The following is a 16,649-nucleotide window of genomic DNA, read 5'->3' as shown; positions in this document are numbered from 1 at the left end:
GTGTGGCATTCTTATTTAAATCAGGCGGTGCTCAGGGCGACTCTGACTAAAGCGGCAACAGAAAGTTTAAAAAAAAGCAAAGCTCAAATGAAGAGTAAAGAACAGCTTGCTGGGACTGTAAATATGAATATCGTGTCATCATAATGTTTGTACAGGGTACGATATACCCACTCGACTGAAATGCAAGGGTGGGGGGAAAACATGAGAGAGCACTTGAAAAATACTAGTCTTTCAATACATGAAAGGCTGCAGAAGTGCAAGGAAAAAAAAAATCTGTCTTGTGTTATTACAAGTCATAAACAAAAGAACACCCACTCCTCAAGGCAGAGAACAAAGAAAAACGGAAGATAAAACGCTAAAGCAGTGTAGTAAACCATCCAATGTAAAACTGACAAGATGTGCGCCGTCTTTATTGCTTTAACAAAATTGCACTTTTCCTATTGCGGGAGGCTCGGTTTAATGGTGTCGTGAGGCAAGCGGCCCTCAGCAGAAGAGACAACTGGGGTGTTATAATTGGAAATATGCTTTTCCATTTACTGCTCTTTCAATAAAGGTATAGGAAGGAATGCAGCGGGTCTTTAGGTTGAGGCACGGCGCGGTCGGCAGCCATATGTACGGTTTCAGAGATCTCATTTCATGGTCCGTGCATATGGCTGCCTTAATGGCTCAATTAATTGATTCCGAAATCAATTAATCGATTCGCCCCTGTCTAGTAGCCGTGGGGAGCCGGAGGCCACGGTGACTGATCTCAGGGTGATGGGATGAGACGGGGGAAAATAAATAAATCTATAGAACTAAAATAGGGGCCAGGGGCAGAAGCGAAACACATTTTGAATCCCATTCACAGTGTGTGTGTTGAAATATTCGGGCATCAAACTTGCCTTGAAATCCCGCTTTCATTATTCAAACATGCAGTGCACAATATGATACTTCCAATCGTGACAAATAACGATCGATTCCAAAGCGGCCTAAAAAAAAAGAGAGAAGAAAGTCCTCTGTGGCTATTTCTATGGAGCCAGAGATTGTGTTGCTCCCTGTAGGGAGGAAAGGTGAGGGAAAGATGGAGCGATAAGGACAGGAATGTGAGGGAGGACAGCGGTTCAGCCTGGGAGACCTACTCAATTACTGATTGGGGACTCACAGAGTTGTGAGTGTTTACCATTCATTGATCTCACACTGAGTGCTAAACGGCAAACAGTGACAGGGCTGCCGGTGTGTGCTCTGAGCACACACACACACACACACACACAAAAACACACAGCCGCTGGAGTGTAAGAGCCCACACGGACACACATATGGCAGCGCTGGACAGAAAAAGATAACCTCACAGTGAGGACTTGGAGCGTAAAGTGCCTGTAAAATATTTTCCTTTCCGAGGAATTTTTCATTGTGGGGGAATGTGGAATAATTGCATCAACCGTCATTGATCCATGAGGGAGCTTTTGTTTAATAATGTGTTGTACATTTCATAAAGGTGTGTGGTGTCTACTTGTACAACTATCTTTGTGAGGACCAGTTTGAGTTTTAGACCATTGGAGTGAGGACAAAGAGAGTGTTCCTCACATTTTGACCAGTCCTCACTTTCTGAGACCCCTTTAAAGGCCTGTTTGAGGGTCAAGACTTGGTTTTAGGGATAAGGTTATAATTAGGTTAAGGGTAGGTTTAGGGTAAGGGTTCGGGTTAGGCACTTAATTGTGATGGGTAAGGTTAGTGTAAGTGGCTAGAGATTGCATTGTGTCAATGAATGTCCTCATAAAGATAGATGTACAAGAATGTGTGTGTATGTGGTGTGTGACATTTTGCTTTATGAAATGTATATTTAATATAATAAATATGTGTGTGTACATAAATATAAATATATATACACGGCCAGTTACCTACTTAACCTAAAAGGAGTGGATTGTTTATCATTCCTTTCTCGGAACAATTCTGGGATGTGTGCCAGGTAAAAATATAGCCTGTGTGTGTGTGTGTGTGTGTGTGCGTGTGTATAGCATGCATACGGCTGACAGTTTACATAGCATGCCATCTGTGCCGCATTCTTTTCACTGGCAGAGGACTTCAACATGGAGGGAAAAACAATAACAAACAGTAAAAAAAGGCTTCCAGTTAATCTTTTTTGGTATCAAAGGATTCATTAATAGTCGTTCATTATAACAGACGCATATTTTGCTGCAATGTTGGTTTTACATGAGCAGAAAAATAAAAACCAAGCATTTGGGAAAGATAAACCAACCAAAGCCACAGCGCTCAGTGCTTCAGAGTGCTGCACGCTCATTTGCGAAGACGTTCTCATGCACAAACAACTGCACAATAGCTCAGAGGTACAACACTGAGGGTTTCCTGCACTCAGTGAACCGCAGAGGCAAAAAAAAGACAGATAACGTACATCAGCGATGATGCCTTTTTAAGATGTGCTATTTTCAGCACAGCAGCATTACTAGGATGAAATGCAGTAGCTGTCTAAGTCAACCTCCACTATCATCTGTGCGTCTACAACCATCCGTCGACCCCCAAAAGCTGCACCGGAGGGTTTGCGAGGGGGGCGTTCTGCAAGATGTCTGCCCTCTTGCGGGTATGGCCCAGACCACACGTGCCCTCCCTAAAGGAAATCAGCTCTCACTCCGCCTGGATGAGGATGGGCACGCCGGGGCCGTCTCTCTCGGGACCACATGGGGGAAGGCGGCCAATGAAGCACGACAGGAGTCAGAGCAGCAAGCTGACATATTGAGCTGACATCCACACCGTTTGTGAAACATCCTTATTTAAGAAAAAAAACTGCATGAGAAAATAATCAACAGATTTAAAACAAATATGAGACCAAATAAACCACTCATCTTTCTGAAGTGACACTATCCAGAAGCGAAATGTCACTTGAGAGGAAGCAGTACCTGCATGTCACTGTGATTGGCTGTTTACAGTCAATGAGATAATGCCTGGCTATCATGTTCACACAGTTCCCGCAAACCAACCTGAATGGGTCAAGCTGGAGGCAATGGACGGGCTAATTACAGAGTAAACAACTCCCCCACTCGGACATCACCACTTTCTGCATTGTCCGAAACTAAATGAACTTGAAATGATCTGTGAGTGGGCTGGTTTTAACAACCACTCGGGTCGGTTAAATTAAAGGTCCACCTCTGCGTCTGTGACCATCATTACACCCGTGGCGTTTACTGAGAATCTGATGACGAATGTCCTGAAATGAAGGTGACAATTAATAATAACAGCCATAACAAAACTGTTAAGAAGAAATGAAATTTGTATTAATCTTTGTTAACATTAGTTTATAAATATACAACTGTTTATTGTTTGTTTATGTGAGTTTACAGTGGATTAACTTTTGATTTTAATAATTTATTAGTAAATGTTCAAATTAACATGAACTAAGGTTAATAAATGATGTAGAAGTGTTGTTCTTTCTTAGTTTATGTTAACTAATGTAGTTAACTAATGTTAACTACTGAAACCTTACTGTAAAGTGTCACCCATTTTACAATAAGTTTAAATTCATTAACATTATCACGTCATAAGGTATAATAAACTAAAAAGAAACATTTAATTACAGCATTCATCAATTTAGGAGAATGTTAATGTATAAATAACCTATTGTTCATTATTATATCTAAACAAATGTTAATTTAAGCAACTTTATATGCTAAAAATGTATTAGAATACACTGCTGTCCAAAAGTTTGGGGTCGGCTGTTTTTTGAAAGAAGTCTCTTATACTCAACGACGTTGCATCAAAAATGTAGTAAAAAAACAGTAATATTGTGAAATATTAATACAATTTAATAACGGTTTCCTATTTGAATATATTTTAAAATGTATTTTTTTCCTGTGATGTCAAAGCTGAATTATCAGCATCATTACTCCAGTCTTCAGAGTCACATGATCCTTCAGAAATCATTCTAATATGATGATTTGTTGCTCAATAAACATTTATTATTATTATCAATATTGGAAAGAGTTGTGCTGCTTTATATTTTTGTGAAAGCCAAAAAATAGAAAAAAATAGTAATAATTTTCTATCATTGTAAATGTCTTTACTAGGATAGTAAAGGGATAGTTCACCAAAAAATGTTTAATTCTGTCATTAATTTCTCTCCCTTATGTCGTTCCAAACCCATAAGACTTTAGTTCATCTTTGGAACACAAATGAAGATATTTTGATGAAAATGATGAAAAAGATATCTGTCCCTCCATTTATTGTAAAGCCTAAATTTAAAAATGTCATCATATAAAGCGATCATGTCTCTTCAGAAAACTAAACCACTCAATTCACATTTGTCAGCCAAATTAATAAATGTAAATGTAATGTAAATATATGTGTGTTTCAAAGATGAACGAAAGTCTAACGGGTTTGGTACAACACGAGGGTGAGTAATTAATGACAGAATTGTAATTTTTGGGTGAACTAACCCTTTAATCCTTGCTGAAAAAAAGCCTTAATTTCTTTGGAAAATAAAAATAAAAATGACTGACCCCAACGTTTTGAACAGTATTTTATGTAGAAATGAACATTAACCTAGATGAATAAATGCATTGTTCATTGTTAGCTCATGTTAACAATTGCATCAACTAATGTTAACAAATAGAAATGTATTGTAAAGCATTACTACAATTTGTTATTATTGTTTGCTTTTGGAAAGTAAATACTGTTCCATATGCATTCATGAAATCCACCACAAGCTCTCTCACAATGACCACTGAGAATATGGCACTGCGCTCTATCAAAACAGCAATGAAAAGCATCTATTACTGTATTAAAACGTCCCTCTGGGAGCTGATTGGTTATCACCTACTCCAACAAACAAAGAAAATATAAGAATGAGGGATGTGTCACAGTCTAGGCCTCTTTTGTTTGTAGATGAAGGATCAGTTGTGAGGAACGACCTGGATCTAAAAACAGCTTCAGCCAGATGAGGTCATAGCTTTGGATGTCTGTAAAGTTTTGCTTTCTCTAGGCTCATAAAGTAAAGGAAAGAGATTGATAGAGAGAGAGAGAGAGAGAGAGAGAGAGGGGGGGGGGGGGGGGGGGGGGGATAATGGCTTTTCCAGATGTGGTTTTGCTCCCTTCTGCTCTGGCACTAAAAAAGAAATTTGAACACTAAGGTAGGATAGGCAATGAAAATCTGGCCGCTGTTCGCAAGAAAGCTCATATTTTCCTTCAAATCATCAGTAAAACAGTTTAAACATTTTGTCTGTTGAGCAAATGGTCTAATTATGGGATACAACAGGAGTTTCTCCTAAAAATGAGCAAATTGTTTGTTCTTTCTAAGGAATGGTTCACCCCAAAATTAAACTTCTATCATCCTTTTTCTCACCCACATGTCATTCCAAACATGCATGCTTAAATCACCCACCCACATGCAACACAAAAGTAGACATTGTTGAAGATTTGTTGCACATCTTGTGCCATACGAACTAGTGAACACATTTAATGCTACATTTTAACATAATTAGAAATGACTAGCATTAGCAGGGTGATAATACATATTATTAGGGGAAATAACTGCAAATATTTACAAATTTAGTTTATATGGCACAACTCAAAATCATAAAAATGGGCCACATTGCCCATTTACCTGGGCCAAAAAGCCCCCCCAGGCTCTTCCCAGCTGTCATCTGATTGTTGTAGAATATATAAAATACATGTGATATCATCGAATTACAAAATCCCAGTCAAAGGGATACATCTGAATTCTATGAGTTCTTTACATAATGCTATCAATCATAAACAGGCCTATATTATAATAAACTAATAATTCACACTGAATGATTCTACTCAACTGACCTATTGGTTATGATGAATAATGAAGTTTCAAATGTATTATTATATAAAAACTGTAATATAACATTTTATAATATTTATCAAATTAAAAAAACCTACATAATTTATATAAATCACTGAGTCCACAATTAACAAATAGACAGTCTACTGAAGCCAAATAATAGCTTTGCATGAGGAACAGACCAACATTTTAAGTCATTATTCACTGATCATTTACAGCTCACATCATGAGCGTAAGAAAATAATGGAAAAAATTAGGAAAACTATTCTTTTAAAGCAACACCAAGGAACTTTTCCTCTGCGGTCGCCCTACAGGTTGGAAGCGGAATTGTCCATTACCGCTGTCGTAAATAATTTAGCCGACCGCATCCTACTGTCGCACGCGCACGCTCGCTGTTTATCCAGCACCGGCAGTACGCTCCACCTATCGGGAATTGTAACGCTTGCTGCAAAGCAAGTCAAATTTGTAGTTTTCTTATGTCTCATTAGAACTACAGAAACGCGACCCGATCTGGCAATCTTACATAGCGTGGTTATACCAGATAAAGGGCCGCAAAGCGGTGGCATAAGTGCCTTTCACCCTGTCACGACTTGATGAACCACTGAAACGATTTGGGAAACATTATTTGAAGGTAAAAAATCCTACTTAGTGTTGCTTTAATAAATCAAATTCTCCAGTGACTTCTTGTTACTGTGCAGAATTGCACTGAATCGTACAATTTTAGAACAGAAAACGTTCTTGAAATTATTTTAAAAACCTAGAGGGAAAACCTCACCAAACTAAATTCAGCGAGAGCACTTTGTACTCTGAGTTGGTGAAAAACACAAAGATAGTCAATTATTCATGGAAATGCCCTGAAACATATGAAATATTAAGGCAGCCTACAGCACTGATGTCCTTGGAGGGCAGATCACGGAGGGCACCTCAATCCACAGCACAATCCAAAAAACCTGAACCGTGACGAGCAATGCCATCAAGAAGAGTCAGAGATCGAGAAAGCGAGAAAGAGAGAGATATTCTGTAGAGAGCGGCGCTTACTGTGGCTGTGCCGGAGACCGACTGTACGCTGTTGTCTGGTCCGCTGGGCTCACTGTGCGTCTGGGCAGGGGGGTACATGTTCAGAGTGTGCTCTGCCACTGGGGTCTGGCCCGGGTAGTCTGGAGTCGGGTGAGGGTGGGACGGCGTGTACTCAGCAGGAATGCCGTTCTGAGGGGGAGCGAACTGGGCCGATGGGTAAGGCTGGGCCATGGTTTCTGGGGGTGCTGGGGCGTCTTGATTACCCTGAAAAAAACAGAGAACAACAGCAAAATATTAGCGAGATTATAGCATAGTTCACTAAATGACCAAACATGCCGTATGTGGACACCTGAACGCCACATCCATATCTGCATTGAGTTTCAAAACCATGGGCGGACGTTTATAGTGATTTTAGCTGCCACAACAGCTATTTATTGATTTTTATAAATCGTTTGTGTGAGTGGTGGGGATTTTGAGTCATCTTAGTTTTTTCTAATCCACCAAAAATAGATTCATTCAGATTCGTTCACCGACCCTTCATGCATGTTACATAGTTACACCAGGTGATAGTGACAAGTAACTCATAACTTTGAGTCCAGAAAGAGTGTTCAAGCATCCTGCTAACTTTTTTGTCCTTCATCATTTGTTCACTTAAAAGATTTGTACTAAAACACAGATTCCAAAACATCACTAATGCGTTCAGCCTGCTTGAGACGGATGTAAAAATTTAAAAAATTTTTTATCGTGTATCACACTCACGTGATTTAAAACATTAACATTTACATATAACAAAAACATGTATGATAGTATCTTTGTTTAAGGATATACTTGTTAATAAAACGACAGCATCCAATTTAAACTCAAAATTCAAAAATCACATTGTCTGCAAATTCATTCATGAAGTTCACACTTTAGTCATCTCGACTTTAGACTTACTACTGCGTTGTTACTTTAAATATGTTCATGAAAATAATTTGAAAAATATTCATGAAAATGGTTTCTCCTTGTGTTTGATGGATAATCAGTCTAATGGATATTTCGTTTCTATTATTCAGTATAATTCATTATTCGTTAAGTTATTCAAATAAGTTATTATTCACATTTTTCTATGGTATTCAGCTTCATCCCTATTTTCCATTTGACGTTGGATCATGGGACATACTCTCATTCGGACACAAGAGGTCAGACATGATTGTATACTTGGTTTTATGTATCAAACATGCTCATTATGTCCACATACTTTTGGTCCATATTTGAGGTCCACACACACAAGCTTCATCTCGCGTCATTCGTGCTCTCTGTGTGTTGAACTATTAGCGAAGCACACGCTCAGCTTCAGACACAAGTTCTTTCATAAAGCTGGGCCAATTAAATTACAGTGTTAGCATGCACCGGACCGACAACAAATGAACAAGCACACCCACAGACAAATGCGTTCCGTACACAACGCTCATCAGACCTTTATCTCAGGAAGAGCTTTCTTATTTGATCAGGACCAATTCATCCACCTCCCAGCGCCCAGATTATCCACTTATGCATGGAGACGTCTATACACCTCGCACACCAAATCTACGCTAAACCACCACTTTGCAAGCCTTTCTTTATTTGTGTGGATTTTGTATAACCAGATGGTGTGTTTTTGTTCTGTACAGCCATTTGGAAAATTGTATTGGTCAGAGGCCAGTGTTATTTTAATATTATTTCTCAAGTATTATAGTATAATTCATATTTTAAATGAGCTTTTATTTTATATTTTCAGTTTTTGTTTAAAGTTTTAGTAATTTAGGTATGTGCTATTGTAATTTTTTTTTTACAAACCATATACGTATAGCTTTATTTCAGTTTTTCAAGTTTTTCATCAAATATAGATTTTTTTCTTTTTTTGTATTTTAGTTTTATTTCAGTTAATGAAAACTTTAAAAAAAAAATGTTTTAGTTAACAATAACAACACGGTCAGAGGTTTCTGACAACTGTCGATAGTTGACATAGATTCAAGTATAGATGTATAGCCATAATGAGTGTGGATAGTATAGCCCAGATAATTAGGCCTTGGGAGAATTTGAAGAGAAGTGTTTGCATTTATTTCTTTGACTTTAAGAAAGACTTTCAGTCTGCTCAGATTTTTCAAGATACCAAAGAAACACATTTTAGGAGAAAAATCTGAGAAGCAGGAGACTTCTTCTGCAGAAACAAAAGATTTTTTGAAAATTATTTTTGTCCATACAATGAAAGTCAATATGGATGCCACTGGACAACATCTGATTCTACAGAAGACAGAGAGGTTTGGAATGATATCAGGGTGAGTAAATTTTTTGGGTGAACTATTCCTTTAAGAAAGTATATGGAGACAATTTTGGAGACAGCTTTAAGAAAAAATTTCTGTTCGCTCTCCATTTATTCTCACTGCAGTCTAGGAGAAATGATTGAGATATTAAAGAGATCTAACTGGTTATTTTCCATTCTTACAGGAGGAAACAGTTTGTGACACATTTCATACACACACATTCACATCTTCTCCATGCCAAACCATGAGTTATGTAGGCAGAGAGATCCCAGCGCCCACAGGCCTGTTGAGAACACACTCTGACACGGGACAACTGCACATTATAAAAATAGCAAAACACACTCTGCCACTACTTTCTCTCCTCTGACCACAATGCCACACTACACAGAAATCCTACGTACAAAGCGTAGGATAAAAGGAGAAAAAGTCCACAGTTCTATCTGTGATTTATATGAATATTCCAGTCTAAAATTAATTAACCCATATGATTTCCCTATACAATAGCATATGATGTGTGAGGAACATGTATGTATAGTGTATATGTGTATAGTGCACATGTATCGTGATGCCATATCCATGAACAGTTCTTTTATGTCAAATCTTTTCACTGAAAAAGTTGATATGTTTTGGAAAACTGGACTAAATCATTTGTTCAAGTTTACCTCACTGTCTCAGTGATCTGGTTGCCCACTGGAGTGGAAGGCAATAAATGAAAACTGGGTAAGTTTTGAATTACCTACTAGTAGTGAATATTGACATTTTAGAAAGAATATACGGTCATATTTAGGATACTTGGTACGTCTGCATCATTTTTTATGCTTGACAGCTCCAGTACGCCTAATTCATGGGTTCGATTCCCAAGAAATGTATGAACTAATAAAAATTTATACCTTGAATGCAATTTAAGTCACTTTGGATAACAGCATCAGCCAAATCTGTAAATGTAAATACTGAAAATAGTGGTCAGGATGTTGTTCAAAAATTCACCTTTTGCATTCCCCAGAAGTCAGTCCCACAGCTTTGGAACAACGTGTAAATAATGACAGGATTTTCATTCTTGGCAAGTTGAACGAGCCGAGAAGAGCCAGGAGGGAAGCCGCAACTTGCTACTCTGTAAACGGGACCTTGTAAAAAAAATCCCTGCTGTTCCTTAAGCAGATGTTACACACATCACGCTGTTTTCCATTAACACCATCAGCACTTCGCATAGCACATTGATATTCAAGAGCGGGCACACCACCGCCATAATTAGACTATCATTTGATCAGGAGTGCTAAACTCTTTATACACAAGTGTCAAAGACGTTAAGGGGAGGGTGGAAGAAAAGTTAGAGAAAAGACAGTGGTGCTTCTCCATGGTGTGGGAAGCCCCTGATGGTGCAAGTCTGCTGGGAGCTCTACATTTGCGGTCATCGTAGTCGTGCCGTCGCTGAGATTTTTTGGAGGCCCTCGTAAAATAGCTGTTGGCAAACACTGGGAGAAAAAATGCGATGGCAGACAGTCAGGCTTAGCTAAACGCTTTGGCCTCCACCCTAATGAGAACCACATTTGGAGGACTGAAATATGTTTTACGTGGCAGCGCACTGGATTCATCACTTCACTGTGCTCGGCTTCCAGGCGAACACTTAAACATACGCAGCTATAAAAAAGTGGCTTTGTTTTGGTAAAGGGCTTTTTACGACACTTTGCAAATATAAGTTCGCACACAACGAGACTACTCCTCCCTCTCTCCCGTAGGCGAGAAGTCGCTCTAAATTCCGCATGTACACGAATAGACGCAGCTCACGGTCTCGATGAGTTCAACCGCATGCTAATGCCTTAAAAATTATGGAAAGCCAGGTGGAGCACAGTAGCACTAAAGCGGTACGTGTCAAAGTTCTTGCCGGTAGTGTTTGACTATTATGGAGCAAAATAAACCGTTTGAAGAGCAGCGCGTCTAACTCTCGTCTGCCTCACTCACTCTTCTCAGGCTGGATGACAGAATTCGGCTCATTTAATTGATCGTGTGCTGCCAAATTTGTGAGTTTAGCCACCAAGACCAACACGAAACAGAGCTCAGAGATGGATTGGAGAGAAATGAGAAAGAAAGAGATGGCGAAATGTGTGAAAAGAGAGCAAAACAGCTGCTGATAAGGCAGCCTGAAAAAGAGTTGCTGAAGGGGGCTCCCTCTTTCTTCAAAGCACACACTCTCTCTCTCTCTCTCTCTCACACATACACACACACTCTCTCTCTCTCTCTCTCTCGAACGCAGTCATACACAAGCCACTCGCTCTACTGTGCAGCCACAGCACAAAAGGAAGACGGGCAGGAAAAAAAATGCACTAATGCGCTTGGTAAGCAGAATAACAGGGAAAAAATACCTGTTCCACCATCTTGCTCCCTTTTTCCTCCATAAACTAAGCAGCTGCCTTGGTCCCAATCCCTGCAGCATCTGCCTAAAGCAAGCATCAATTATAGATGAGGGTGTGTGTTCAACCACTGTGTAGCGAGAGGGAGAGAGTGAGTGTGTGAGTATGTGAGCGGGAGGGAAAGGAGGGGTGGAGAAGGAGGAGGGAACTAATGCAAGCGAAAGCTAAGCTCCAAAATTTCTCTCTCTCTCTCTCTGTTCATAACTAATGTCCGACACTCTGAAATGTTAGTGATTCAGGCCATTCGGCGAGCATGTAAACTAAACTTAATTTAGAGCAGTGATATAGATTGTGAAATGATGTTAAAGCTGAGGCTGTTTTCTGTCTGTGAATGTGCAGCTGATGGATTTGGATTGTATTCGCTGATGGTGAAATGAACACTAATCTCAGAATCCCTCTTTTTTTAAACATTGGTTTTAAACTATGAAGAATGGAGCTTAAACGGACATGGTGATGGGAAAATAAATGAAATTGGAGGAAAACATATATTTCAATGCTTTTGTGTCCTCTCAGAAATGTTTTGTTTTCCCCCGAGAAACGGGTTGCAAAACTTTTGAGACTTTTGTGAGGGAACACAGCGTTTCTAGGGGAATGCAAAGGTTTTTGCGAGAGAACTTAAACATTTTGCGAGGGAACACAAAGGTTTTGCCAGCGAACACAAAGTTTCTAGAGGGAACGTGAAACTTTTGCGAGAGAACCCAAAATAATTTAAATATATATTTTTCCTCCCATTTAATATTTTTTTTTCCATCTCATGTACCTTTAGGGGCTCCGTGATGAATAGACCGTCTTAGTCTAAAGTCTAAAAAAAATTATATTTAAAAATCAATATATTCTCTTAAAAAAAAAAACAAAAAAAAAAAACATTTTTCCTCTGAAAACAAATCAACAAATTTCAAAATCTAAGGAAAATAGCCAATTCATAAAAAATATATGCTCTCTAAAAACCACCTTATTTTTCTTAAATCCATATATTCTCTGAAAATAAGTCAAATTATATCACACAGTTTAAACAAATTTAGTTATTTTGTAAAAAAATAAACAAAATGGTAATACAAAAATTATTCTGAGCGATCATATGTGGTTGTCTAAGTTCTTTCACATTAGAATAGGATTGAATAAACTTTACAAATTCAAGCCGAATTTTGCCAGCATGTTCAAAAATAATCAGGAACTTAAATAAGACGCTCGGCTACACTCATATTATCGCTCCTGATGGGAAGGAATCACACTGCGTATGCTTGATTTCTTCAGTAAAAAAGAACCATAATGTTTATTTAATCAAGTATCCGGTGCTTGGATGGTAAAGTCTGTTTATGGTTTGGTTCATTTAAGGACATGCAACTCACTGAAAGTGAGTAATGACCCCTTGCCATCCATCAATACTGTCAGATTTTGGTTGGGCCAGACTGAGAGGTAAACAGGATCAAGATCCACTGTCCTTGCTCTTTCAAACACACTGACTTGCACAGCGAAATCCTGGGCCAACTCTTCGAAAAAAGAGAAAATGGCTGAGGCAAGGCCTTCTTGAGCCCCTGCTGGGCCTGCCCTTTCTTTCCTATAGATTGGACGTTCGATCAACCTTCACCTTTGTTTTCTCCTCTCGCTCAATGCAGGATTCTCACCACAGGCGCTCCTTGTGTGTGTGAGTACGCATGCGAGCAAGGGTGTTTAAGGATCGGCGTGCTGCCCCTTTGCTCTAGACAGTCAGCTGGCTTCTGTCCAGGTCCATGGAGTGCCACTTCAGCTGGACACGCTCTCAGTTTAGAGGGCAAACCATTCCCCAACAGACCCCCAGTGACATACAGCAATAGAGCGGGGCAGGACCCCCTCGACCGTTCATTATCTCAGCCGCTCTTCCTTCCCATTGAGCTTCGCACTATGTTTTCGTATCAAACATTTTGGCGTTCGCACACAGTGATCGTTACCCAACACTTCTGGAGGAGTTCGCCATTTGGTGAGTGCGTGATGACTCGGAAAGCCAGACATCAAAAATCGCACTCCCTGTCTCAGAGTAAACAAATTAATAATGCAAGAGGTTTTGTAGCGCATGGGTGTGAACTATTTTGAAAGTAACCCATTTCCCAGCAGGAGGCTACCTTTTAAACATGCAAACTCAAAAGAAAAAGGGACCCGGCAGACGTCGTGAAAATATAACCGCCCCCACCAGAGGAAAGTTTCCGATGAAGGTTCAAGGGTGAAAGGAGGCTGAGATAGCATTGTAGCTCTATGTTCATTTGTACACATTTTGACTAAAATATACTTCAAATATTTGTCATGGCATACATTTTGTACATTTTACTATGAATAAAATAACACCCAATTTTAGTCCACAAAAAAGTGCAAAATTCTATCCCAAATGACATGCGATACACTATACACTTATACTATGCGCCATGAACTCAACCATCTGTAACATTATTTTGGCATCAAACATCGAATTCTGACAGCCCCTTCCCCTCTGCTGCATAAGGAAAACTGGGACAATCGAGTACATGAAGTGTTCAACATTCCACACTTCTTTCTTTCGGTTAATTAAGTGCAACTAGGCATTTGAAGTGCACTTTTTCTTTTTGGAATTTTCCATGTGAACACACTACTCACACTATTTACACTACAATATGGCACAGAATATTGCACAAGTTTTATTTTTTAATTCAACCATTTCACAAAAAAAAGTTAAACGTCCTTGACAAAATCGAAGAACCCTTTGTTAACAGATTAACGTTGCCTGCGGGACACCTCATTTTGCGAGCAAAGAGGTGCACCGAAGCCCCGAGTTAATGGGCTAGACGGCGGATGAGCCGAGTGGCGGCTAACCTTGCCTTGTTTCCCATTATCATATTAGCCGGCATTAGCGCAGGAGCTCTCGTCTGCCGCCGCTCAGCCCTGTGCCGGCATTAGCACACCATGCAAATGAAGATGTAAAGAGGAATCAGTTCATCAATCACACTCGCAAGGGGATAGTGTGCGCAGGAAGAGGATTAGCCGCGTAGTCCCTGGACCCCGCGCAGGTCTCCCTCCTGTCACACAGCGTCTTTAATTAAACATCTTAAAGCACTCGCCAATGGCACTTCCTGCATAGTGGGGCTGCACTTGCCATTTGTCACAAGGCAAACATCTCTGCGGTCCTCTGAACAGTGTCGACAAACTCTTTTGGTAATCCTCCTCCAGAAGCATCTCCATCTGTGCAACCTTAATAAGCTAAATCGTCACCTGATGGGAAATCAGACATTACCGTGATGACTGCGGCACTGGGTCTTTTAAGAGGCAAACAAAGGAAACCCTTTACACATAATGGACAGCAAATAAAAAGGGCTGCCATTTTATTTTCAGGTCAAGTGGTTCTAGAGAGAATGGTAATCGGCATATGCACCGGTTGTAAGCTACCAGGTGCTGGAGTGTGTCCCCAAGCAGTTTAATTAGTATTAAAGGCTGATCTGGATTAAGTGGGTTGCTGTGATGGACACAAATCCTGTCAAGTCGATACCAATAACAGAAGAAATCTCCGAAGGATCACAAAAGAAACAGCCGGGCTGCTGAATGGATGCCGCCATCGACGGCACCACCGAGAGTGCGTAAAACCGTTCTACAATACTGGATGTGTTCCTGCATAGATCCAGACCAAATAGGGCCTCCGGTAGATATGCACACAATTAAGCATGTGACCGTCACTCAAAGGTGAAGCTGGGAGGGGAGACACACATTTACTGTTACAAATGAAATTTTGAAATCCATTCCCGCTAAACTAACTGTGATGAGTTGTAACACTGTAGAAAACATGGACAAAAATGTACATGCATTTAATTATTAACCAAATTTCCCAGTTTACAATTATTTCTATATTATCCCCCATAAACCTCTTCTTTCAAATCCATACATATCAATTTCTGCTTATACACTTTCCCATTTTGTTAAAACTAGTGTTACAACCCTCAGCGGTCTGCTCAGACATAATATTTGTATTTTTTATTAACATTTAGGTGAAAGTTTTAAATAATTGTTATATTGTAGAGTTAAGCTAGAGAACCTACTGAACTGATCCAGATTTCAAAGTGGTTACACTGATTGTGTTACACTCCACTCCAAGTTACAACTGTCTCCGGTATCCCATACTGTAAAGAGTCTTTTATGAAACATTCTTAAAATGGTTTTGTTTAATTTCTTATTGGACTAATGACACATAATGATTATTCTGATTTCAGATCAGTCATGTAATGTTAAACAGGTCAGTTTCATCAGATCTGGGCTTGTGGAAACCTTTAAAAGTATATGGTGAACTCTCTGAGAAGACTCTACTGTAAATGTTATGTTTACCTTTTTTAGAGTCCACACATACAATTTTCCTTGCTGGCTCTCGGACTTTTGTTTTAGACTGTGAATGCTTTGGCACGCACGTCTATCCAACCACACACAGCTTAAAACCACAGGCAACCATTTTGTGAGTTGAGAATACCAATTTGAGGCATGGTTTCACTGACAGACTTAGTCTTTGCTTTGGTCTAATGATATTGGATGATGTTTTTATAGTCAGTGAGATGCAATAATAAGATCTCAATAGCTGGCTTGCATGAGAGCCTGAAGTGGGCGTATTTTGAACACAAAGCCATGCAATCATAACCCAGTTCCTTTTCCCTGTTGAACTCTGAGAGAAAATATGAACACTTTTGGCTTGCATATTACCAGTCTCTGAGTACATAGTGTGCACGGTATGAAGAGGCAGTAAAAATGGATCCACGCCTGCACCCTCATGCTACTCGGAATTTCGGATGAGGAGTACTACCTAGACAACTGCAGATAATGACCAGCACTGCAGGTTGATGCATTGCCTCCTAGGCCATCATTTCATAATAACCAAATGATACGACGTTTGTGCACACAATCACTTTTAAGGTTTCTTTATACAATTTTCATTCTCCGACCTATATTATTTGAAAGTCTTTTGGTAAAAGGTGGTTGGGAATAAGAGTCACACAAAAAAGAACAGCGGCACACGTAAAGGAGCATAAATGCAAATGGGGCACGGTATGGACTTAACCAAACCCTGCCATACTCAACCTCCCAATATACAGTGGAAAAACATGAGCTGGTTTTGACATAATAAATACTTATTTCATTTTTCAAAAAAATAAATAAAAAAAA

The 16,649-nt window shown here is 39.5% G+C and overlaps 1 protein-coding gene across 15 annotated transcripts in view; it reads right to left on the bottom strand.

Moving 5' to 3' along the window:
* Nucleotides 1–16,649, bottom strand: part of rbfox1 (RNA binding fox-1 homolog 1) — a gene marked incomplete at its 3' end in the record, with an annotated part of 266,295 nt that overhangs the window by 36,836 nt on the left and 212,810 nt on the right. For 13 of the 15 annotated variants that reach the window (XM_079894971.1, XM_079894972.1, XM_079894973.1 and 10 more), the window contains one exon: nucleotides 6,836–7,078. In XM_079894971.1, the coding sequence (XP_079751097.1) occupies nucleotides 6,836–7,078 (243 nt within the window). Of the gene's footprint in view, nucleotides 1–6,835; nucleotides 7,079–11,459; nucleotides 11,587–16,649 lie in introns of those variants that run through there. The other 2 variants (XM_079894974.1, XM_079894968.1) reach the window with 1 other exon arrangement.

Source organism: Squalius cephalus, assembly GCF_949319135.1.
Source record: "Squalius cephalus genome assembly, chromosome: 1".
NCBI lineage: Eukaryota > Metazoa > Chordata > Actinopteri > Cypriniformes > Leuciscidae > Squalius > Squalius cephalus.
The sequence above is the reverse complement of the archived record's forward strand: the minus strand, read 5'-3'. Positions and strand labels throughout refer to the sequence as shown.